Source organism: Saccopteryx leptura, chromosome 2 (assembly GCF_036850995.1).
Source record: "Saccopteryx leptura isolate mSacLep1 chromosome 2, mSacLep1_pri_phased_curated, whole genome shotgun sequence".
Taxonomy (NCBI): Eukaryota; Metazoa; Chordata; class Mammalia; order Chiroptera; family Emballonuridae; genus Saccopteryx; species Saccopteryx leptura.
Genome location: NC_089504.1, coordinates 335604524 through 335630567, shown reverse-complemented (window position 1 = coordinate 335630567; position 26044 = coordinate 335604524). Strand labels below are relative to the sequence as shown.

The window sequence follows — 26044 nt, the reverse complement described above, 5'->3', positions numbered from 1 at the left end:
TAAAGCAGAGAAGGGCGAGGCAAGGTCGTATACTAGGATGTCAACGGCCTCCTGGCCACCCTTCATGCTTCCTCCAATCTATTCCCAACCCTACTGGCAGAGTGATTTATTTAAAACACAATTCTAATCATATCACTCTCCAAAATAAAACACCCCTCAATATTGCTCTGTCCTCTGCAGGATAAAGTTCAAGCTCCTCAGTATTGTAGGTAAATCCCCTGTGGCCAGAACAGTGCCTCCTTCTTCAGCTTCATTAAGTCTGGTAGCTCACTCCAGAGCCACTTCCCACAACCACAAAAGCTGAGTCTTTCCCCACTCCTTCACCAGGTGGACTCCTTATCTTTTGGGGGCTCAAGTCGATGTTACCTCCAGGAAGCCTTCTCTTAACAGCTCCTGATTTCCTACAGCACTTTTGTGCCACACTGTACTGCAACTATTACATACCAAATCCCTTTGCTATGCCTCATTTACCTTTGTATATCTACATTCTGCACAATGCCTGGCACACACGGTAGGTACTCAATAAAGCCTTAAAGAACCAGGGAACACTAAAAGAATGGGCTTTCCCTGACCTGTGGTGGCAATGGATAAAACATCAACCTGGAATGCTGTCACCAGTTCGAAACCCCCGGCTTGCCTGATGAAGGCACATATGGGAGTTGATGCTTCCTGTTCTTCTCCCTGCCTTCCCTCCCACCCCGCTCTCTAAAGTGAATTAAAAAAATTATTTTAAAATTAAATAAAATAATGGGCTTCTTGGAAGTGAAGGTAACCCTTCCAAAGTCCTGAGGCAACCCTTCCAAATGCAATTGGGCAGGTACTTATTTTGGTGGTTAAATCACAGATAAAATTACTTTTGTTTTCTAAGTCACAAAACAGTAAGACATCAAAGTCCATACTACAAATATGAACTTCATACAGATAGGAAGGGAGAGAGAAGAGAAACATCAATTCCTTGTTGTAACTCCTTAGTCTCCTTAGTTGTTCATTTATTGCTTTCTCATGTGTGCCTTGATGGGGGGGGGGGGAGGTGTTACAGCAGAGCAAGTGATCCCTTGCTCAAGCCAGCGACCCCACACTCAAGCTGGCGACCTCCGGGTTTCAAACCTGGGTCTTCTGCGTCCCAGTCCCACTCTCTGTCCACTGCGCCACCGCCTGGTCAGGCATTTGAAGAGGTTTTTAAAGTAGCTTCTGCTTGGTTTTCTACAGGACGATTTTTAGGAATACCAAGCTTAAAAAACACATTTTTCAGAATTCTAGATTCTGACTACAGGCTCCTCTCGTCAGCCCTCAAGTGTGAGATGAGGACTGTGAGTTTAGGGAGTATGTGAGGAAGTCAGAGGGTAATCTTCAGGATAAACACAACTTAAGAGTAAGACTTTGCTGGGATTTTACTGCTTTCTTAGAGACAGAACATATATCTTGAAATAAACTTGAAAATGCGGTCATCTTGAGAGAAGGTAGTAATATCTAAGATGAGACTGAAAGGAAAGGAAGGTCTATGTTTCTAGAAAACCATCATAGGCATAGCAGGAACACAGGAATTGCCATCAGAAAACTTTCCTCTTTTCTCCTAGCAATTCCTTTCAAGCAATTGAGAAGGCAGTTTTTCAAATCTAAAGAAAAAAAGATTCTTAAAACGCTTCCAGGAAAGACAGACCGTCACTGGGTTAAGCTCAGGAACTGGTTTGGAAAAAGGCTGTTCTGCAAATACACTAGGTTTGTTCCCTATCAAATACTGACAACAAAGCCCTGGCCGGTTGGCTCAGCGGTAGAGCGTCGGCCTAGCGTGCAGAGGACCCGGGTTCGATTCCTGGCCAGGGCACACAGGAGAAGCGCCCATTTGCTTCTCCACCCCTCCGCCGCGCTTTCCTCTCTGTCTCTCTCTTCCCCTCCTGCAGCCAAGGCTCCATTGGAGCAAAGATGGCCCGGGCGCTGGGGATGGCTCTGTGGCCTCCGCCTCAGGCGCTAAAGTGGCTCTGGTTGCAATATGGCGATGCCCAGGATGGGCAGAGCATCGCCCCCTGGTGGGCAGAGCTTCGCCCCATGGAGGGCGTGCCGGGTGGATCCCGGTCGGGCGCATGCGGGAGTCTGTCTGACTGTCTCTCCCTGTTTCCAGCTTCAGAAAAAATGAAAAAAAAAAAAAAATACTGACAACAGGGAAAGAATTCCAGGGACAAAGGGCATTCTACAGTCTCAGGGGATTGATTCTTTTATTTATTATTTATTTATTTATTTATTTTTAGAGACAGAGAGAGAGTCAGACAGACAGGAACGGAGAGATGAGAAGCATCAATCATTAGTTTTTCATTGTGACACCTTAGTTGTTCATTGATTGCCTTCTCATATGTGCCTTGACCGCGGGCCTTTAGCAGACCAAGTAACCTCTTGCTCGACCCAGTGACCTTGGGCTCAAGCTGGTGAGCTTTTGGTCAAACCAGATGAGCCCGCGCTCAAGCTGGCGACCTTGTGGTCTCGAACCTGGGTCTTCTGCATCCCAGTCCAACACTCTATCCACTGCGCCACCACCTGGTCAGGCAGGGGGATTGATTCTTAAAGCTCTTTCACTCATATGTATGTGTGCAACTTTATGTACCCATATATTTAGTGTGCAACTTTGAAATAATTACAGGCATACCTTGGAGATAATGCAGGTTCCATTTCAGACCACCATAATAAAATGAACATCACAATTAAGAGTTGCACGTATTTTTTAGTGACCCAGTGCACATAAAAGTTATGGTTATACTATACTGTAGTCCATTAAGTGTGCAATAACTTTTTTTTTTTACAGAGAAAGAGAGGGACATATAGGGACAGACAAACAGGAAGGGAGAGAGATGAGAAGCATCAATTCTTTGTCGTGGCTCCTTAGTTGTTCATTGATTGCTTTCTCATGTGATTTGACCAGGGGGCTACAGTAGAATGAGTGACCCTGTGCCCAAGCCGGTGACCTTGGGCTTCAAGCCAGAGACCCTTGAAACCAAGCCAGTGACCATGGTGTCATGTATATGATCCCACGCTCAAGCAGGTGGGCCCGTGCTCAAGCCAGTGTGACCTTGGGGTTTCGAACCTGGGTCCTCTCCATACCAGTCCAATGTTCTACCCACTGCACCACCAGCTGGTCAGGCTGCAATAACGTTTCTTAAAAACAAAACAAAAAACAAACCTTGGCCAGATAGCTCGGTTGGTTAGAGCATTGTCCTGATACGCAAAGGTTATGGGTTTGATCCCTGGTCAGGGCACATACAGTAACAGATTGGTGTTTCTGTCTCTCTCTAAAATAAATTAAAAAACAAAAAAAGAAGCCTGACTTGTGGTGGCACAGTGAATAAATCGTTGGCCTGGAATGCTGAGGTCGTTGGTTCGAAACACCAGGCTTGCCTGATCAAGGGACATTCAAGAAGCAACTACTATGAGCTGATGCTTCCTACTCCTCCCCACCCCTCTCCTCTCTCTAAAATCAATAAACAAAAAGCAAAATACAAAAGAAAAAGAAAACACAATGTGTACATCTTAATTAAAAATTCTTTATTGTTAAAAAAATGTTAACCATCATTTGAACTTGCAGCAAGTCCTAATTATTTTTCTGCTGAAGGGTCTTATCTTCAATTTGTAAAAAACACAGTACCTGTGAAGCTCAACAAAGTACAGTACAATAAAACAAGGTATGCCTATACATGCATGCCAGAGTCTTTAAAATCATGATATGCCTGTCAGGAAAAAGAAGGCTCTGTCCCAGCTCCCTCTCATCCTCCTCCTATATCAGTGAAGACAGGGTGTTGAGGGCCATTCTTCTCCTCCTTTTTTTTTAGTCGGGTGGGGGGGCAGATAGGGGACAGACATGAAGGGAGAGAGATGAGAAGCATCAGTTCTTTGTTGCGGCATCTTAGTTGTTCATTGATTGCTTTCTCAAATGTGCCTTGACCGGGGGGCTACAAGGTGAGCGACCCCTTGTTCAAGCCAGCAACCTTGGGCTTCACTCAAGCTAGTGACCTTGGGCTTCAAGCCAGTGATCCCGTGCTCAAGCCAGTGACCTTGGGGTTTCGAACCTGGGTCTTCTGTGATCCAGTCCTATGCTTCATCACTGTAACACCACCTGGTCAGGCTTATTCTTTTAAATGTTTATTTTATTGACTTGAGTGAGAGAGGGAGAGAGACAGACAGACAGGAGTATAGATCTGTTCCTGTATGTTCCCTGACTGAGGATTGGTCAGGCAACCTCTGCACTTTGGGATGATACTCTAACCAACCAAGCTACCTGGCCAGGGCATGAGGGCCATTTTTTTTTTTCCTTTTTCATTTTTCTGAACCTGGAAACAGGGAGAGACAGTCAGACAGACTCCCGCATGCGCCCAACCGGGATCCACCCGGCACGCCCACCAGGGGCGACGCTCTGCCCATCCTGGGCGTCGCCATGTTGTGACCAGAGCCACTTTAGCGCCTGAGGCAGAGGCCACAGAGCCATCCCCAGCGCCCGGGCCATCTTTGCTCCAATGGAGCCTTGGCTGCGGGAGGGGAAGAGAGAGACAGAGAGGAAAGCGTGGCGGAGGGGTGGAGAAGCAAATGGGCGCTTCTCCTGTGTGCCCTGGCCGAGAATCGAACCCGGGTCCTCCGCACGCTAGGCCGACGCTCTACTGCTGAGCCAACCGGCCAGGGAGAGGGCCATTTTTTACTAAAGGAAATCAATAGGCCCTGGCTGGGTGGTTCAGTGGATAAAGTGTCATCCTAGTATGCCAGAAGTCATGGGTTTGTTGGAGAACTCCCAGTCAGGGCATGTAGGAGAAGCAATCTATAAGTATACAGCTAAAATGGAACAACCATGTGAAACAATGAGTTGATGCTTCTCATGCTTCTCTTTCTCCCTCCTGCCACAGCAAATAAAAAAAAATAAAAATAAAGGATATCATTAAAAGCTAAAAGTCAGGTAGTGCTGAAATTACTCTATCAGTTTCCACTGCTCAGCAGTGTAAACCATGAAAACACTATAATGCTCCAGGGCTGCTTTGTAAGGACAATGCTTCCCAATCACTAAAATTTAGTAATAGCACAGTAACAATCTCATCTTACATCTAGAATAGTGTGTTATAGTTCACAGATGCTCTTTATTTGATTTTTCACCACCACACTGTGAAAATTCTTATTTCCATTGCACAGGTGAGAAAACTGACTTATCTAAAGCCATGGAGCCAGCTGTAGCAGAATTAGAACCCAAATCAGTTTCCTGGCTCTTTCAAATCTGTTTCAAGCTGGGTGTTTTTTTGTCTTTGTGTATGTGTGATGGAGACAGAGAGTCAGACAGACAGAAAGGGAATGAGATGAGAAGCATCAATTCTTCGTTGTGGCACCTTACTTGTTCATTGATTGATTTCTCATATGTGCCTTGACTGGGGGGGTTACAGCAGAGCGAGTGACCCCTTGCTCGAACAAGTGACCTTGGGCTTTCAAGCCAGCGAGCCCGTGCTCAAGCCAGACGAGCCCGCGCTCAAGCTGGTAACCTTGAGGTTTCGAACCTGGGTCCTCCAAGTCCCAGTCCCACGCTCTAGCCACTGCGCCACCGCCTGGTCAGGCATCAAACTGTTTTTAAGGAACCTAGGTAATTCTCTTATTTCTGGGGAACACAGTGGAATATCCATCAGGGTATCTTTCTCAATCTCAAAGTTGAGCATTTCCTTCTACATCAGTCATACTTATTGAATTCCCACTGCTTACTAACCGATGCCACACTGGAGGTGTCACACTGAAGGAAGGACATAAAGTAAATGAAGTCATGATCTACCCAATCAAAAAACATAGTCTCTGGGGAGAGAAGATCAAAGTCAATTGTCCACTCAAGCATTTATTGGACATTTATTTTATGCTAGGCAATATACTAAGTGGTAAGATTTCAGACATGGTCCTAATTCTCAGGGATCAAAGGCTAAGAGACAGAAAAACACAGTGGCAATAAGACCACATTCAATCAACTACAAACGGATTCTTGCCATAAAGAACTATACAAGACTCAATTGCTCATGGATGCCAAACTCAGTATAAGAGCCCCAGCTCTTTTGGTTATTGGGTACCTGAAGACGACAGTGGTCTTTTCCCTACACTCTTTCCACAATTCAGAGCTATCCAGCAAAGGATAATTCAGCAAGTAATCCTTTAAAGATGGCAAAATTAAGGATTTCAAGGGGTTCTGAAAGATAGAAGCAGGTATAGTTCTGCATTTTGAAAAACTTGAGCCTGACCAGGTGGTAGCGCAGTGGATAGAGCATTGGACTGGAACATGGAGGACCAAGGTTCAAAACCCTGAAGTCGCCGGCTTGAGCCAGGGGGTCACTTGCTCTGCTGCAGCCCCCTAGTCAAGGCACATATGAGAAAGCAATCAATGAACAACTGAGGAGACTAAGGAGCCACAATGAAGAATTGATGCTTCTCATCTCTTTCCCTTCTTGTCTGTCTGTCCCTATCTGTCCCTCTCTCTGTCTCTGTCACAAACAACAACAACAAAAACTACTTGATAAAAGGAAGGTTCTAGGAATGGGCACTTTCCTAGGACTAGATTAAGTCCATCTAGTACACAATAGTATCTGAACCTTTAGATTTCAAGAACTGTCCAAGTCCTGAGGAGGTGAGTCATGTAATAGTTGTTTTTGGTATGTTAGCAGGATTATCTTGGTAGGCCAAGGACCTCTACTATCTGACTTCAAAAGAATATGGTGCCCCAGCCGGATAGCTTGGTTGGTTATAGTGTCATCCTGAAGCACAGAGGTTGCTGGTTCAATCAGGGCACATACAGGAACAAATTGATGTTCCTGTCCCTCTCTCCCTTCCTCTCTCTCAAATAAAAAAAAATAAAAACATTAAAAAAAATGAATATGAATTTCAAGAGGAAAACAGAGTCAGGGGAGGTAGAAAAGGGTAAAAGGGGAATAAATGGTGATTGAAGAAGACTTGGGGTGGTGAACACAAAATACAATATACAGATGATATATTATAGAACTGTGTACATCTGAAACCTGTAATTTTATTAACCAATCACCCTCATGAATTCAATTAAAAAAAAAGAAAAAAGACTATGGCTTTTGTGCTTTGAGACCTGCACTCTTCTCCACAGCAGAGAAGAGAGTGCCTGTGAGGATGGAGCTCCTGCAGAATATCCTCTCATCTTCACAGCTTGTGGATGTTTCCTTTCAGATCACTAAAAGCACTACACTGCCCTGGCCGGTTGGCTCAGTGGTAGAGCGTCGGCCTGGCATACAGGAGTCCCGGGTTCAATTCCTGGTCAGGGCACACAGGAGAAGCACCCATCTGCTTCTCCACCCCTCCCCCTCTCCTTCCTCTCTGTCTCTCTCTTCCCCTCCCGCAGCCAAGGCTCCATTGGAGCAAAGTTGGCCCGGGTGCTGAGGATGGCTCCATGGCCTCTGCCTCAGGCACTAGAATGGCTCTGGTTGCAACAGAGCATCGCCCCCTGGTGGGCTTGCCAGGTGGATCCCGGTCAGGCGCATGTGGGAGTCTGTCTGACTGCCTCCTCGTTTCCAACTTCAGAAAAATACAAAAAAAAAAAAAAAAAAAAAAAAAAAAGAAGCACTACACTGCAATTCCTGGCTAGAAAGTGTTCATTGCTTTCCAAATCGTTATTAATTTTAACAACTACCTGATATTCTGTTAGCTATAAAATAGTTCATAACAATAGAGCTCTAAATCTTCAGAGATTGTACAATTAAAGGACATGTGTCTCAGAGTTTGGTGTGGCTTTCTATAAGGCCTAAGAGGGCCTATAAACTGTTAACAGCACATTTGTATAAAAGTCAATTAGAAAGCTGGTCAAGGACATCAACTTTTCAAAACTAGAATTCTTAAAGCCAACCTCTGCAATAGAACTCTATTATCTAGACTCCCATAAACAATTCCAAATGACCTGTCTCCATTGTTGATGAGGGTGTCTACATAGGTCTATTTTGGGAGTTATTGAAAAGAAAACCACAAATATACACTTCTTAGCTAACTGTAAGCGTGCTCTGCACCAACAGACCTCTCTGTGTCAAGTATTCAAAGCTGGGAGCCAGATGATCCCAACTACAGCCAAAGGACAGACCCCAATTTTAATTTAGAATGCCTTTTTTATTCACTAATGAGGCTGCAGCACACCACCGCAGGTGGAAGATACTGGTAGTTGTCGTGGTTCTTGGCTCTCTAATTAAGAGGATCTATTTCAAGTCATACATTAGTATAGCGATCTGAGTCTAACCTCACTCATCTTCCTTGCCTATTAACGCATGTGAACCAGCACGGCGACATTAACATTTACTTCAGATTTAGTCTCCACCAGTGGGACCTGTTGCTTTACATTAATTATCTATCTGGAGCAAGCAGTTTTTCAATATGGAACTAGAAAGGGGAAAGGGGAGGAGAACAAAAGAACAAAGGGAGGAGGGGAAAGGTGGAGGAAGAGAGGGAGATAGAGAAGCAGAATGCCTTTTATTTCAAAGACCTATTTTTTACATTACAACATGCAGATAAAAATGGTGTTCCGTTCTAGACTTGTTTTTTTTTTTTTTTAAAGATTTTATTATTAGAGAGGAGAGAGAGACACATAAAGGAGAAGGAGGGGGAGGAGCAGGAAGCATTAACTCCCATATGTGTCAAGACCAGGAGAGCCCATGGTTTCAAATCAGCGACCTCAATGTTCCAGGTTGATGCTTTATCCACAGTGCCACCACAGGTCAGGATGGACTTATTAAAATATGTTAGGTTACTGACATACAGCTTGCAACTGTCATCCAGCTAAAGTGACACTGAGTTAAATTTTAAAACTTTGTCTAAAGGCAGCCAGAGAGACACGAAAATATTTAACCAAATTAAAAGCTTTGGTGTCTGTTTTAGGATAAAAGGAAACAAGTAAACAAGTCAATGAAAAAAATATATATACATATATTTTTGAAAAATATTTAAGAAAAAATACATTCCATTTTCTCTTCCTGGACTGACAAAATATTCAATGTAACATAAACACTGAATAGAAACACTATGCAAACAGCATATCTGTTCATAATATACCAACAGCTTTTCACTTGGATTCTCTTCCAAAAGAGGTCAGTTGCATGAACTGTAAGAGTCCCTCCTGTCAGAACATACCATTCTCCAAGTGTCAGAAGCTCTCCAGCCATGCCTGACCAGGTGGTGGTGCAGGGGATAGAATGTCGGCCTGGGACACAAAGGACCGAGGCTTGAAACCCCTAGGTTGCCGGCTTGAGCCCAAAGTTGCTGGCTCAAAAAAGGGGTCACTGGGTTGGCTGGAACCCCCAGGTCAAAGCACATATGAGAAAGCAATCAATGAACAACTAAGGTGCCGCAACGAAGAATTGATGTTTCTCATCTCTCTTCCTCCCTGCCTTCTGTCCCTCTCTTGTGTGTGGGGGGGTGGGGGGGGTGGGGGGAGCTCTCTAGCCATATATGGCAGTTTCAGTTGAAATAAAATATCAGTTAGACTAGGAAAGATCTCACTGGGCCCCAACCATCATCTGTATATCACCTCCCTTTTTGGTGGTGGTGGGTGTTCAGTAAGCAAACAATAGCACTGAGTAGTTTGGATTTTTAATTTCACAGATCATGGGTCTCATCCAACCATCTGAGGTCCACTACAAGATAAAAATCTTACATATATTTAATGGCATTGTGTAATGCCAACTGCAAAAGACAATATATGTTCACAACAGGACTACACCCTCAGACTGGCCCTGCAGCCCTCGGCTAGCTCAGGAAATATGTAGGTACTAGCCAGAATAGGAGTAAAGGTAACTGCAAGCAGGACCACAATCAGATTTCAGCCTCCCAGCAGCCATCTTGATATCATTGTAAGCTTCCTCTGGACACTTGTGTGGCCATCAGCTTTTATCTTCAGATATGGCCTACCTTTCAAAGGCAGGAAAGACAGTCATATTGAAGGATACTGGAGAAATGAAAGCATAGAGAAAGTTCACGGGTGGGGGGGGGTGTTCCCTGAACCTTAATCCCTTAACCTCCCTCATTCCAGCTATTGACTCACATACAACTAATGCCACAAAGTAAAAAAACACAAGGACTGCTGATTTTTCATGCAAAGCCTCAGGAGCAATGTTAACAAGGCGACCATTACAAGTGCTAGGCCATTACAAATACCCCACTGAGAAACTTAGCAGCTATTTCCACAGGCATACAATCCTTTCAAACTAGCTGACTGTGTTCCCAAATATTATCACCTTCTTAGTAAAGCTTGCCTGTGACATCTTCCCAGTGAAGGATACCTGAAGAAGAGGGTTACAAGTTAGTGAAGGGAAAGAAAGGGGGAGGGAGGGTAGAACACCAACAGTCATGCCAAGTGTTTGCTTCTGCTAACTTCTCTGTAAGCTGAGCCTGGGCTATTCTTGCAAACCTGGCTTCTCTAGAATGAAAAATGGGCTGGCTACAACATTTTAAAAATGTGCGCCATTCATTCACTTCATGATAGATACAGGAGCCCACCTCTTTCGGAAAACAGTGAACATTCTGGCTTCAATAGTCATTTTCTAACACTCCCAGGGAACATTCCATTGGAAAGAGGAACCAGCAATTATAATTGTGTATTTCAGAAGAGTTCAGAGGTTCTGTGGCCAAATTTTAGTGGATTATCAAGAACAAGGTAATAGCCAGGCCATATTATTCTTGCAGACACAGCTCAGGGAATCTGGACCAACTTACATCTTACAGATATTGTACCTAAAATTCTATAACAGCTGGGCAAAATAAAAAACAAAACAAAACTAACAATGTCTATTTGAAATCTAACTAAATAGAGGGTGGAGCAAAAGTAGGTTTACAATTATAAGTACATGAAACAGTTTATTCTTGTATTATTTTCCATACAAACAGCTATAAACCCACTTTTGCCTCACACTGTACATAGAGAGGTTTCTACTTAAGACCCACCTGCTTTTCCCTAAGGAAGATTTCTGCCTCATTTACCCTCCTTTGACAGGATCTTCTCTCTATATATGTAAAAGATAAATAATGCTGTTATTTGGGCCAAAATAGCTTCGCTTAGGAGTTATCCCCTCCTTCTTTTACCTTTACCTTCTCCTCTCCTCCAATTTTACTCATAAACCTCAAAGCTCCCCCCTCACCCTCCATGGCTGAAGTAATCTCTAGGGCATGCTGTCAACTGTGCTGTCGTGGTTTGATGCCACAGCTAAGTGCTGACTTGGGCTGCTGAAGCCTTCCAGTTATACCCCATGACCTATTTAGGAGTTGAACATACTTCTCAGAGACAGAGCACCATGATTTTTCCATTTGGCCCAGTTTTTTTTCTCAGATGATCCCTAATCAGAGAACGATCACCCTAAAGACCTGAATGTGTGCACAAAAATGGCAAGATTTGAGGAAAGCTTGTATGCAAGAAGCATACAAGCCTTTGAAACGAGCTCTTTCACATAACTTAAATTGCAAACACTTTTCTTACTATTCAGCTCACTGAAACAACTACAAACTACAGCCTGCAGTCAAAAATGTCTGATATCATGAAATTAGGAGTTAGAGTTAAATTAAAATGGCTAAGTGTCATCTATGCCAGGCAAAACCACAAAAACGACAGAGAAATAAAGAAAACAAGAAAAAAAAACAAAACAGTGTTTATCAGAAGGCCAAAATTAGTGATGAAATTCTCCCTAATTTAAGATGCTCTTTTAAAAAATGGCAAGCAAGATCAAAGAAAGTTGAATGCGGTAAACCTAGAACTATGAAAAATTATAGGTTTTAAAGAAAAGTTACAGGCTTATACACATTTAATGAGATTAATGGTGTAAAATTTTTATGACATATTTTAACCAATAACTGATGACTGTCAATGGAAATAGTTCATTGTACAGTTCCCCTCCAATGTTTCCAGTTTTGTTAAAACCAACAAGTAGAACTCTACTGATTAAATGCCCGCATTCAGTGAATCAAAAAGCTACCAGCGCCCTGGCCGGTTGGCTCAGCGGTAGAGCGTCGGCCTAGCGTGCGGAGGACCCGGGTTCGATTCCCGGCCAGGGCACACAGGAGAAGCGCCCATTTGCTTCTCCACCCCTCCGCCGCGCTTTCCTCTCTGTCTCTCTCTTCCCCTCCCGCAGCCAAGGCTCCATTGGAGCAAAGATGGCCCGGGCGCTGGGGATGGCTCTGTGGCCTCTGCCCCAGGCGCTAGAGTGGCTCTGGTCGCAATATGGCAACGCCCAGGATGGGCAGAGCATCGCCCCCTGGTGGGCAGAGCGTCGCCCCATGGTGGGTGTGCAGGGTGGATCCCGGTCGGGCGCATGTGGGAGTCTGTCTGACTGTCTCTCCCCGTTTCCAGCTTCAGAAAAATGAAAAAAAAAAAAAAGCTACCAGCTTGCCTGACCTGTGGTGGCACAGTGGATAAAGTGTCAACCTGGAACACTGAGGTCGCCGGTTTGAAACCCTGGGCTTGCCTGGTCAAGGCACATATGGGAGTTGATGCTCCTGTTCCTCCCCCCTTCTCTCTCTCTTTCTCTACCTTCTCTAAATTTAATAAATAAAATCATTATAAAAAAAAAAAAAAAAAAGCAACCAGCTCATAGGTGGCGCAGTGGATAAAGTGTCGACCTGGAAATGCTGAGGTCGCCGGTTCTAAACCCTGGGCTTGCCTAGTCAAGGAACATATGGGAGTTGATGCTTCCAGCTCCTCCCCGTCTCTCTCTCCTCTCTCTCTGTGTCTCTCTCTCTCCTCTCTAAAATGAATAAATAAAATTAAAAAAAAAAAAAAGAAAAAAGCTACCAGATCATCACAGGAGCCCATGACTGGTGGAAAGCAGAACAAGAGTAGCTCTGCATTGCCCTGGCCAGATAGCTCAGTTGGTTAGAGCATCGTCCTGAAGCACAGAGATTGCCGGTTTAATCCCTGGTCAGGGAACATACAGGAACAGATTCATGTTCCTTCTCTTTCTCCCCTTTCCTTTCTCACTAAAATCAAAGAGTAGCTCTGCACTGCCCAGGTTTACAATGCAGAAACTTATCTAAACTCACTAGAAGTTTTGTGCATTTAATCAGCTTCTCTGCTCTGTTCTCTGCAGAAAGACAGACCAAAGAGAAAGAATACTCAACATCCCTCTGAATATCACAGCTGAATCAAAGCCTGAAATGTGCTTGTGTTGCCACAAACAGGATTCCACTCTGGAATTCTAGTAATACTGAGAGGTTCCTCATCCCTGCAGAGTCCTTTCTTGCTCACTCAAGCTTATTTCGAAAAGAGCCTCACGCACAACCCAAGTCCACGGGATAGACTGATGATTGGTTCAAGAGTAGTCTCCCCTTACCCTGCAGTTTCTGTCTTTTGTTCTTTCAAGACTGGGAAATACTTTCTGAGAGATATGCTGTGCAATTTGTCAGAAAATGGGAAAGGCAAAGATTAAACATCAAAGCTACAGGAAAGCAAATGCAATTAATGGGGAAAGGAATGGACATTGCGCATTTGTGTTAACAAAGGCACTACCCACTTGGAAGAATCAAGACATAATTTCTGTTCCTCAAACAGTGTTTATCTTTGCATGTCTCTCATTCGTAATACCACTAGGTATTATGCAGCGGTTAGCAGAGGAGATGGGTCAGCCTCTGGCTTTCAAGTACAGATGCTCATTGACTTAATGATGGGGTTAAATCCCAATAAACCCTTGGTCAGCTGAAGAGATCATAAATCGAAAATGTATTTAATACACCTAACCTACTGAACATCAGGGCTTAAGCTGGTTTCTACCGAACATGTATTGTTTTTGGGCTTAACATAAAGTGAAAAAATTATAAGGTGGTCAATGTAAGTCAGAGACTATAGTTTAGTGAGCATTTAGTACACAACTACAAAAGGGAAAAGAGCTCTTTAAATGAGTTGAATTTTTCATTACTTACAAAATTTTATCAATCTGCAAGGTGTACTTGGAATTTGCTTACTGTGAATTCACCAACACCTCTATGTATAAGTTCATTTTTGCTGATGGATAAAGTCAATAATTTCTCCCTTTATCAGTGTTTATTGTACCCCTCAGTGTCTTCTGCCTCCCACATAAATGTACTAAAACTTCACCTTTATTTATTTATTTATTTTACAGAGACAGAGAGAGTCAGAGAGATGGGATAGATAGGGACAGACAGACAGGGAACGGAGAGAGATGAGAAGCATCAATCATCAGTTTTTCGTTGCGACACCTTAGTTGTTCATTGATTGCTTTCTTTTTCTTTTTTTTTCTGAAGCTGGAAACGGGGATAGACAGTCAGACAGACTCCCGCATGTGCCCGACCGGGATCCACCCGGCACGCCCACCAGGGGCGAAGCTCTGCCCACCAGGGGGCGATGCTCTGCCTCTCCGGGGCGTCGCTTTTGCCTCGACCAGAGCCACTCTAGCGCCTGGGGCAGAGGCCAAGGAGCCATCCCCAGCGCCCGGGCCATCTTTGCTCCAATGGAACCTTGGCTGCGGGAGGGGAAGAGAGACAGAGAGGAAGGGGGGGGTGGAGAAGCAAATGGGCGCTTCTCCTATGTGCCCTGGCCGGGAATCGAACCCGGGTCCCCCGCACGCCAGGCCAATGCTCTACCGCTGAGCCAACCGGCCAGGGCCTGATTGCTTTCTCATATGTGCCTTGACCGCGGGCCTTCAGGAGACCGAGTAACCCCTTGCTCGAGCCAGCAACCTTGGGTCCAAGCTGGTGAGCTTTTTGCTCAAGCCAGATGAGCCCACGCTCAAGCTGGCAACCTCAGGGTCTCGAACCTGGGTCCTCCGCATCCCAGTCCGACACTCTATCCACCGTGCCACTGCCTGGTCAGGCACACCTTTATTCTTATTTGCTGAGACCTAGATTTAGAAATGACGTTAGGCTTGAAGGATAAGGATTTTGGTATCCACAAATGGCAGGCAGAAAAAGGAGTCACCTTCTTACTGTTCTTAACTGTTTTTAAATTATGGGAAAAACAGTCAGCTAGTGACCTGTGCATGCATCCTGGGCATGGTGACAAATCCGTAATATCAAAGTGCCTTTCTGAAATTTGGTCTAGTATTTGCACTGAATACAATGTCCTCCTCCTTCAGGAAACTGGCAGGGGGACAGCTGTACTCCTATCCTGTCTCTTGGGAGGATAGCATTATGCAGAAATGCTCTTCTAAGTGTCACTCATTGAATGGCAATGCAGCTGGCCACGTTGTACTCCCTGGGGACTCTAAGTAAAAGGAAAAGCACAGTGGAGGTGGGAAAACAAACTTTTCCCCCCTTGCTCTGGTGACTTAAAACTCTGGCACCTTAAAATAAGAGTGCATTTCTAGAAGTTTGTGCTTTATTATCATAATAAATAACATCATAACCTCAACGAGAATCTCCCACTAAGGTGGCCTGCTTAACTACACACCCAGCACACCTAAGGAATAGGTATACGTGCAAGGGGTGGACAAGTTCAGAGGTGATTTCAACATTCTTACCCATAACCAAAAACAAACAACATTCGGCTTTATCTATATTCTTATTGCCCTGTCACTTTTAGAAAAAAAAGATGTACCCATTTCTGTTAAGCATTTCTAGGTAGCAAAATCCTCTTGGGAGCATCAAGGCCAAATATTATTATTATTATTATTTAAATATAGTAAGAGGCGGGAGGCAGAGAGACAGACTCCTGCATGCGCTCTGACCAGGATCCACCTGGCATGCCCACTAAGGGGCAATGCTCTGACCATCTGGGCCACTGCTCGGTTGCTCAGCAACGGAGCTCTCAGTGTCTGAGGTGGGGGCCATGGAGCCATCCTCAGCAACAGGGGCCAATTTGCTCCAACATAGCCATGGCTGTAGGAGAAGAGAGAGAGAAAGAGAGAGAAAGAGAGAGAGAAGAGAGAGGGAGAGGGGGAGGGGTGGAGAAACAGATGGGCACCTCTTCTATGTGCCCTGACTGGGAATCAAAACTGGACAGCTAAACACCGGGCTGATGCTCTACCACTGAACCAACGGGCCAGGGCCAGACTATTTCTTTTTATAAGTTACATAAAACCTATAGGCAAATATTCTCTGCACTCTCTCCCTATTTGCTGCTACCTGGGCTTACATAAAGACACACACAAACATATAAAGGCGAGTTCACTGCAGTGTACAAAAACCTTTTTGTCCTTATTAACCAGTTCAAAAGACAGTTCATTAATTGATCTGTAGCTATTTCCACCTCAAGCTGTTACCAATCAAGCTGAGGCAATTAAAATCTTCCTCTTTAAACAAGGATCCCCAAGTATGAGATGGCCTACACACAGAAATTTTTTATTGCAGCTGGAGGGTGCTGGGTAGGTAACCTGCCTTAAGGCAGGTGGTGGATTCTCCCCGCCCCCCCCTTTTTTTAGAGACAGAGAGAGAGAGTCAGAGAGAGGGATAGATAAAGACAGACAGACAGGGAACGGAGAGAGATGAGAAGCATCAATCATCAGTTTTTCGTTGCGACACCTTAGTTGTTCATTGATTGCTTTCTCATTATGTGCCTTGACTGCGGGCCTTCAGCAGACCGAGTAACCCCTTGCTCGAGCCAGCGACCCTGGGTCCAAGCTGGTGAGCTCTGCTCAAACCAGATGAACCCGTGCTCCAGCTGGTGACCTCGGGGTCTCAAACCTGGGTCCTCCACAACCCAGTCCGACGCTCCATCCACTGCGCCACCGCCTGGTCAGGCCAGGTGGTGGATTTTCCCCCCCCCAAACATTATTTATTTATTTATTTTAGAGGGGGGGGAGAGAGAGAGAGAGAGAGAGAGAGAGAGAGAGAGAGAGAGAAAGGGGGGAGGAACAGGAAGCATCAACTCCCATATGTGCCTTGACCAGGCAAGCCCAGGGTTTTGAACCTGCAACCTCAGTGTTCCAGGTTGAAGCTTTATCCACTGTGCCACCACAGGTCAGGCTGGTGGATTTTTTAAATCTCTAGAGCAGTGGTAGTCAACCTGGTCCCTACTGCCCACTAGTTCCAGCTTTGATGGTGGGTGGTAGTGGAGCAACCAAAGTATAAATAAAAAGATAGATTTAACTATATAGTAAATTGTTTTATAAAGATTTATCCTGCCAAACTTAACAAAAATCTGACATAAAGTACTTGGTAAGTAATTATTATTATATGCTTTAACTTGCTGTAACTCTGCTTTATAAATTTGATAAAGTAAAGTTACTCCCCTACTTTATAAATCACCATTACTGTGGAACTGATGGGCAGTTAGAAAATTTTACTATTAACAGAGATAAAAAAGTGGGCGGTAGGAATAAAAAGGTTGACTACCCCTGCTCTAGGGTAACTTATAGCCTCAGACTTCTTTGTTAAGAAAGGTCACTCAGAAAAGTTGAAACAGCAGCATACCAAAGCATATTATAAGGTTCTCTCCACTGAGATACACCATCCTGACTGGAATTCACAGAAGAAACCCTTGATTCACTGGCATTACATAGATCATATAGGCATAGACATTAAAGTATGCTTAAATCTATCACCCTTTTCTAAGTAGACTCAGCCCTGGCCGGTTGGCTCAGTGGTAGAGCGTCAGCCTGGCGTGCAGGAGTCCCAGGTTCAATTCCCGGCCAGGGCACACAGGAGAAGTGCCCATCTGCTTCTCCACCCCTCCCCCTCTCCTTCCTCCCTCTCTTTCTCTCTCTCTCTCTCTCTCTCATCCCCTCCCACAGCCAAGGCTCCATTAGAGCAAAGATGGCCCGGGCGCTGGGGATGGCTCCATGGTCTCTGCCTCAGGCGCTAGACCAACTCTGGTCGCAACAAAGCGATGCCCTGGATGGGCAGAGCATCGCTCCCTGGTGGGCGTGCTGGGTGGATCCCGGTCCAGCGCATGCGGGAGTCTGTCTGACTGCCTCCCTGTTTCCAACTTCAGAAAAATACAAAAAAAAAAGTAGATTCAAAAATTGAAAAACAAAAAAACAGGGGAAGTGAAAAGACAACCCACAGAATGGGAGAAAATACATGCAAATTATATTATCTGACAAGGAACTTGTATCTAGATCAGTGGTTCTCAATCTGTGGGTCGCTACCCCCTGTGTTTTGGTCGTTCGACCCCCGCCAGGGTCACGACCCACAGGTTGAGAACCGCTGATCTAGAATATATAAAGAACTCTTACAACTCAATAATAAAAAAAGCAAGTAACAATTAAAATTGGACAAAGGATCTGAATAGACATTTCTCCAAGAAAATATATAAATGGCCAATAAGCACATGAAAAGATGTTCAACATCATTAGTCAGCAATTAATTGCAAATCTAAATCTCAATGTGACAGCACTTAGATGGCTTTAATAAAGAGGACAGATAATAACAAGTGTTGGAAAAGATGCAGAGAAACTGGAACCCTTATACACTACTGGTGGGAATGTAAAATGGTGCAACTGATGTGGAGAAGAGTCTGGCAATTCCTCAAAACTTAAATGTAAGAGTTACCTAGCAATTCCTTTGCTGGATATATACCTAAAAGAAGTGAAAGCAGATGTTCACACAAAAACTTGCACACAAGTAGCAAAAAGTATTAACAACCCAATGTCTACTAACTGGTGAAGGCATAAATAAAATGTATTATATCCACACATGGAACAGTACTCAGCCATAAAATGGGTAAGTACTGATAAATCCTATTAGGATGAACCTTGAAAACCCACTGAGCTCTTTTGAGTGTTACTTGTACTTTGACTCAAAACTTAATAAAAACCAGTGTTTAATTTAACACCAGAGTGACTATTTGAATCCCTTTTCAGTTCAAAATAAATAATTTATCTCTATTTTATGATTGAGCTTTCAAAAAATTCCCTTGGAGATATACTTATATTAAGATTCAAAACAGCCTGGCCTGTGGTGGCACAGTGGATAGAGCACCTGGCTTGGAATGCTGAGGTCACTTGTTTGAAACCTTGGGCTTGCCCGATCAAGGCACATGCAACAAGCAACCAATGAACAACTAAAGTGAGGTAACTCTGAGTTGATACTTCTCACTCCACCCCACTTACTCTCTCTGTAAAATCAGTAAGTAAAATCTTTAAAAAAATTTTTTTATGTATATATGTATGTATGTTTTAGAGAGACAGACAGACAGACAGGAAGCGAGACAAATAAGAAACATCAGCCTGACCAGGAGGTGGCGCAGTGGATAGAGCGTCGGACTGGGATGTGAAGGACCCAGGTTCGAGACCCCGAGGGTCCAGTTTGAGCGTGGGCTCATCTGGTTTGAGCAAAGCTTACCAGTGTGGACCCAAGGTTGCTGGCTTGAGCAAGGGGTTACTCTGTCTGCTAAAGGCCTGCAGTCATGCCTATGATCCCACGCTCAAGCCATTAACCTCACACTCAAGCTGCTGAGCCTATGCTCAAACCAGCGACCTCAGGGTTTCGAACCTGGGTCCTCTGTGCCCCAGGCTGATGCTCTATCCACTGCGCCACCTCCTGGTCAGACAGGCAAGTAAAACCTTTAAAATAAAAGAATTCAAAACAAACACAAATCCATCTCCCTATCAAAAATAAAGGCTGTACCTAACCTGTCTTTTACACGTTTACATATGTAAAAATACAGTTATTTACAAAGGTCAAAAATAGTCCTAATGTATTAGTGGAGCACATCTGTGAAGTACTTTGAGAGCCTTAAGCAACAACAGGGGATAGATGAGATTACAACTGCATCCTATCTTTTATTGAGTATACTTACTTTTGAAAAAAGTTTTACAGAACAGTACCATTAAGTCCATGCCTTAACAAAAACTGTTACTTTTTTAAAAAAATTCTTTTTATTTATTTATTCATTTTAGAGGAGAGAGAGAGAGAGAGAAAGAGAAAGAGAGAGAGAGAGAGAGAGAGAGAGAGAGAGAAGGGGAGAGGAGCAGGAAGCTTCAACTCCCATATGTGCCTTGACCGGGCAAGCTCAGGGTTTTGAACCGGCAACCTCAAAACTGTTGCTTTTGAGGAGTATTACCTCACTTTTCACTTTTAATTTTCTTATGCTTCCTTTCATAACCAAAATCTTCTATGTCACAAACATTCTGTGAGTAAACAACTCATACCAAATATTATTCTTATATTTTTAAACAGTGATTATCCCTTATCTTTGGTTAAAGCACTCACGTCACAAGAATTAGCCTGAGACCCACATTAGGTTTACAAAGCATGCACATGATACTGAGTTGAATGGTATTGGACCCTCCCTGTTCGAGTGGACCACTTAAAAATACAGTTCCAGGCCCTGGCCGGTTGGCTCAGCGGTAGAGCATCAGCCTAGCGTGCGGAGGACCCGGATTCGATTCCCGGCCAGGGCACACAGGAGAAGCACCCATTTGCTTCTCCACACCTCCGCTGCGCTTTCCTCTCTGTCTCTCTCTTCCCCTCCCGCAGCCAAGGCTCCATTGGAGCAAAGATGGCCCGGGCGCTGGGGATGGCTCTGTGGCCTCTGCCTCAGGCGCTAGAGTGGCTCTGGTCGCAACATGGCGACGCCCAGGATGGGCAGAGCATCGCCCCCTGGTGGGCAGAGCGTTGCCCCATGGTGGGCGTGCCGGGTGGATCCCGGTCGGGAGCATGCGGGAGTCTGTCTGACTGTCTCTCCCTGTTTCCAGCTTCAGAAAAATGAAAAATAAAAAAAAATAAATAAAAAAAATAAAAATACAGTTCCACAAACTCCAGCTTTCAATGCAACATAGCAAATGCAAAAGTAAGTACATAAAATACACATAAAACCAAATGAGGTTTACTGAACAACAAATCATTTCACTACTGAGGGGGCAGAGTGAAGGGAGGGAGTCCTGATGCTGTCACCTCTAGTTTTTCAGTGCCAGGCCTCCAAACACTTGCAATGTCAGAAACAACAGACTCATAAGATAAATGTGTTGTTTTTTTTTAATTCATCACTTGCCTGACACTACTCTAATGAGGAGCTAAACACAACAAAATCAGAAAAACCACCTCCTTAAAAGTTCACACAGTCTGACCAGGCAGTGCTGCAATAGACAGAGTGTTGGCTTGGGACATAGAGGACTCAGGTTCGAAACCCCGCAGTTGCAGGCTTGAGTGTGGTATCATAGTCATGAATCATGGTCACTGGCTTGGCCGGAGCCCCTCCGGTCAGGGCACACATGAGAAAGCAATCAATGAATAACTAAAGAGCTACAACGAAGAATTGATGCTTCTCAACTCTCTCCCTTCTTCTCTGTCTGTCCTTGTCTGCCTCTCTCTCTCTAAAAAAAAAAAAAAAAGTTCACACAGCAATGATTTTCTGCAAGGCAGTTTTCTACTCTAAGTGTGAAACCTTCCTGGTTATGACTCACTAAAAATTAAATATGCAAAACTAGCTGAGCTTAGTTTTGCCTGTGCACAGAGACCTTTTTACTCTCATTCTTCGAAAACCTCATTTTGGATCTTGCTGCCAACTCCAGAGAGAGGAAAGCCGGCCAACAATTCCAAATATAACATGCGGAGGCAAATGCTACAGAAATCTGTCTGACAGGAAGCAACCACGCTGAGGTCTGCTGAGGTAGATGCACTTCTCAATCAGACAGTTTTGGTCCCTCAGTCTGGAGCAAAATGTCATAAGAAAGCAATCAAAGGAAACCATCCAGTTCCTAGTCAGCCTCATTAACAATGCCCTACGGTACTCACTGCATCAGTGAGAACAATTTTATCCATCTCAAACAGAAAGATGGGTCAGCGGCAACTAGAGCTCCACCAGTTATTCTAATTTCTTTAAACTGGTTTTTTAGGGACCAGTCCATGGAGACCAGCATTTTCAGAAGGCTCAAATTATGGCATAACAATTATCATAAAAGTCAGGCTCACCGAGGAACACTTAAAAACATATCTCTTTCCAATTCTCCAGGGGCAGGTTTAGTAATCCCTGCTATCACTCTGAATAATTGATAACCATTTAAACTTGGATAAAACGATTACACTATCACTTAAACAAAGACGAAAACATCATTAGCTCCTCAAGTTTATTGTGAGGTAATGGTACTGAGCACAGAAAGATTCATTTCCTCACCCAGATCATTACAGAAAACCCAGAAATAGGACCCTCAGTCTAATTGGGAAAAGGACTGTTCATCATATAAAGCACTGTCCCCTGAGATAAGACAAGACAATTAAAACAGCTTATTTGACCAATCATTTCCTTCAGTAGTTTATCTTAGAAAAAATCCCCTGTGTTTGTGGCTGTCACTAAACCCAGGAGGTCAAGTCTGTCTAGAATCACTTCTGGAACATTTTACCAGTTCCGGTTCACTGTGAGCCAAGCTGGCAAGGCACACTAGCCACTGCAAAGGACTTGTCTCAGAGCTTTCAATGGAGACCTACAGCAGCACTAGTTTGTAAATCTACGGGGTTTACAAAACTCCATCTTGACTCCTGTTCATTCTGTACATGAGGAAAATTATCACATTGTGCTTATTTAAATAATCTAGTCTTAGCTAGTTAAAAAGGGAAGAGAAAATACAGCCATACTTTCTAACCTCACTCCCACAGGTTACAAGGCAATAATGGGACAAATTAACGTGAGCACATTCAGGAATCAAAATTTTCTGAGACCATTAACTGCTTGACCTAGCCACTCTGGTTGAGACAGTTAATGAAGCACTTCACTTGCGCTGGAAAGAGCACAGGGTAGGAGGCAGGAAAGTGGGATAAGCCGCACTTGAAAGAAGGCTTCCTGTCTTTGTACCAATATCTAGAATGTTTTCTGATTTATATAATAACTGAGGTAAGTTAATGGTACATTCAGTACTGGCATCTTCAAAGGGGGAACTAGAGATGTGAAACAAACCCTGCCTCATTTATTAGGATTCTCAAATCTCTGATTACCAGTTCCCATTCATAGTCTTATAAAAAGCATTCAATGAAATGCAGTCTGGGCAAGCCTGAATTTCACCAACAGCTAAAAAAAACCTCACTCCCTCTCACCTCCCAACTACAGTGGAAATTGTTAACTGTACAACTTGACAAGACTTAGACTTATCTAATTAAAAGCATAGAGGTTAGTTTTTATAATTTAAAAGCCCAATGTCAGGCAAAATAGTACACCTTTTTCCATGCCTAAAGCTTCTAATAAACAATTTCATCTTTATTAGACAAATGAGACTAAAAACAATAAATAGTTTATAAAATTCTCACTCAATATGGGATCCCTATTCTTGATCCCATATTGAGTGAGACACTAACTTTATCCTAGAGGTATAACATTCACCCATAGTTAAAATCAAGCAATCTACAATTCAGTCCTGGTACATGTAAAGTAAGCACAATAAAAATTTAAGCAACTGGGAAAAACTGGTGAGAAACTCAACAAATCCAAGTACAAATTGCTTCTATTCTAAAAAACAGCAGAGGAAACTTGCAGAGATTATTTTTTTCCAGGTGATTACATCTTATAGGAATCAAAGGATAAAACCCACACACCTTTCCTGCTGGTATCAGTCACTTCATAATAAAAAATTTAAAGCTAGAAGCAAAGCTTCCTTCAGGATAATTATTTTTGTCCCTACAACATTATAAGCCAAGATGAGGTGCCCTCCTGGACAAAAGGATCTTGGGAATGGTAACCAGAGCTTCCCACATAGCTTATGACCACAGACTTAATTTGCCCAGGATCAACCATATGTTTAATAAGTGCTCGAAAACCTGCAATTAATACAAATATACAGCAGGCACTATTCCACAAACCGAGAGACAGAATTTGAATGGAACTGAGTGCTTAAGGAAAACCTCACTGCTTAAGTTTTAAAAGAGGGCTAAAAGAGACAACACGAAAAAAGGGGTGTGAACAAGCCAACAGCCCCTTTCCCGCTCTCTCTGCAGACTGTCTCCTTTCACAAATGCCCGTTTCAAGTCAACTGTTGCTGAAAAACAGAACGAGACCATATCTGGGTTCCCTGCGCAGATGTGGGATTTTTTGCGGAGGACAGAGGTGATTTCTCCAGGCAGAAGCTGGAGTATAAACTCTTGGTCGGATTGTTCGGGGCTGAGCTGCTGAGAAGGATCAAGCTCCGGACCATCAACCCAGGTCCCTCCCTCTCCTTCGGCCTCTCCCCTCCCCTCGCGTTAGTAAGGGGATGGGGGGTTAAAAAAAAAAAAGCGCAGAGATTTCCAGCTCTCTGCTCCTTAAAATGCCCTCGTGAAGCCACTGCAGACTATCCAGCCCCAGCAGCAAAGAATTTTGTAACGAAGGGCTCAACGATCCAGAGTGGATAAGTGAAATCGGGGCCCAAGGGCAATTTTAATTGTCTAACCCGGCCCGATTTCCTAAGAGGTGGCAGCGTGGGGCGGGGAGGGAAGAGAGGGAGGCAGCCCCGAGAGGCAACAGGGGGCAAGCAGCCGCAGAGAAAGGGGACCAAAGCGGCGAGATCCCAGCCTAGGCCTTCTAGGAGCTTCTGCAGAAAGGACTCCGGGGCTACCCCTGCCGTTCCCCGGGAGACGTTTGCAAATCATATATGCAGCCAAAATGGCGCTGAGAATAAAAATATAATTTAAAGGCAGGTCGCCATATTGTAAACAGAGAGGCAGAGAAGAGGCGGACTCGAGAGACACCCTCCATGATTTCTCTTATAGCCGCAAGCACCCGGACACCGGGTCCCTGGCATCTGGATCAGGGCAGCTCCGGCGCCCGAGGGTTCCGCTCACCTCCCGGGAGGACAGCCCAGCCCGCTGGAGCCCGAGGGTGGAAGGCGCGCGGGCAGGCGAGCCGCACAGGGCCCGGAGCTCCTCCCCTTCCTCCCCCGCCACCACCGGCCGTGCCCTGCCGGCTCAGTCTCAGCTCCTTAGTGACTTCCAGTCCCAGATGGGGCTCTCCTCACTCCTCCCAATCCTCATCTCGGGGTTCGGACCCATCGCTGCTCCCCCCTCCAAACAGCCAGATACCCACAGGCTCAAACGGCCAGATCCTGACAGGCATCTGGGGGCGGGGAGGCACTTGCCCCAGCGGCTACAGAAAATCAGCTAGCGGCTGCAAGCACCCGTTATTTTGGTAGGCAGGGGTAGGCCGGGTGAAGGAATGCTCCCGACAAGGGTCCGCCAGGGGACCCCAAAGGGGTCCGCAGACCTTACCAGCACTGGAGGTGGAAGGCGGCAGGGCAATGATCACAGCACAGGAGATCACCACCTTCTTTGCAGCTATCGCAGCTGTCGTGGTTGGTGGCCCTGCCGCTTCTCCGGGGTTCCTTTTCAGGCTTCCGACTCCGCTTTTCTGCCTCGTCCGTCTTGGGGGGAGCCAGCAGAGCTTGGATTTGCTGCACACACATACAAACGGCGTGTGTGCACACTCGGAGCTCCCGGGCTGTACGTTGCCCCCCGGCGCGGCTTCTCCGTCACCCACCCCTCTCCCCTCTTTTGTCCTTCTTCCTCCCATCCAGACTGCTCCCAGAACCTCTCAGCCCCCGGAACCGGGGGGAGCCCACCCTAACCGTGTTCCTGCAGCACAACGAGAACAGCTTCTTCCAAATGGGGAGAATCAGGGTAGGGGGATGGGGAGAGAGTGCGCGGTTCCCTGCTCGCCACTTCCTTGTATGGACAGTGGGGGACTCCAAAGCCAGGCTCGGGAGAGGCCTGAAGCCCAGTACCCGGACGTGTTGGGGGAAGCACAAAGGGGCCGACAAGAAGGGGGTGGGGAGGCCCGCTGGTGCAACGAGATGGAGTGGGTTGGTGCATCGGGAGAGCAAATGGAGGGCGGCGGGTAGGTGAAACTGCTGCAAACGTCCTCGGAGGCTGAGCTCTGTCCCCCCAAATTGCAAAGATGGGAGAGTCTGGGTGAGAAAGAACTCCCCTCTCTCCTGGCCCTCTTGCGCTGCAAGCTCAGGACCGGCTTTGTGGGGCGGAGGGCGGAGGTCCCTCCCGGCGCTGGGGGAAGAGGATGAGGAGGGCTACTCTTACCTCCATCAGCCCCCCTGACGTGTCCAAGTCGTACACGATCGTCTTGGTCTCCATTTTCTCCCACATTCATCCACCTCCCGAGCTGGGCGCTTTCTGCTCGGGCCCCCCCAACCCCGGGGGGAGGGGGGAAGCGGGAGGCGGGGGCGCTCCTGACCCCGGTCCCCCTTCTTTTTTCTCAACACAG

The 26044-nt window shown here is 45.2% G+C and overlaps 1 protein-coding gene across 2 annotated transcripts in view; it reads right to left on the bottom strand.

Annotated features, from left to right (window-relative positions):
* PHF12 (PHD finger protein 12) overlaps positions 1 to 25997 on the bottom strand; it is a 53080-nt gene extending 27083 nt beyond the window's left edge. For both annotated transcript variants that reach the window (XM_066363643.1, XM_066363644.1), the window contains exons 1-2: positions 25861 to 25997; positions 25039 to 25220 (exon numbers count right to left, since the gene is read on the bottom strand). In XM_066363643.1, the coding sequence (XP_066219740.1) occupies positions 25039 to 25220; positions 25861 to 25926 (248 nt within the window). In that variant the 5' untranslated portion in view covers positions 25927 to 25997. The remainder of the gene's footprint in view (positions 1 to 25038; positions 25221 to 25860) is intronic.
* Between the last annotated feature and the right edge of the window lie 47 nt (positions 25998 to 26044).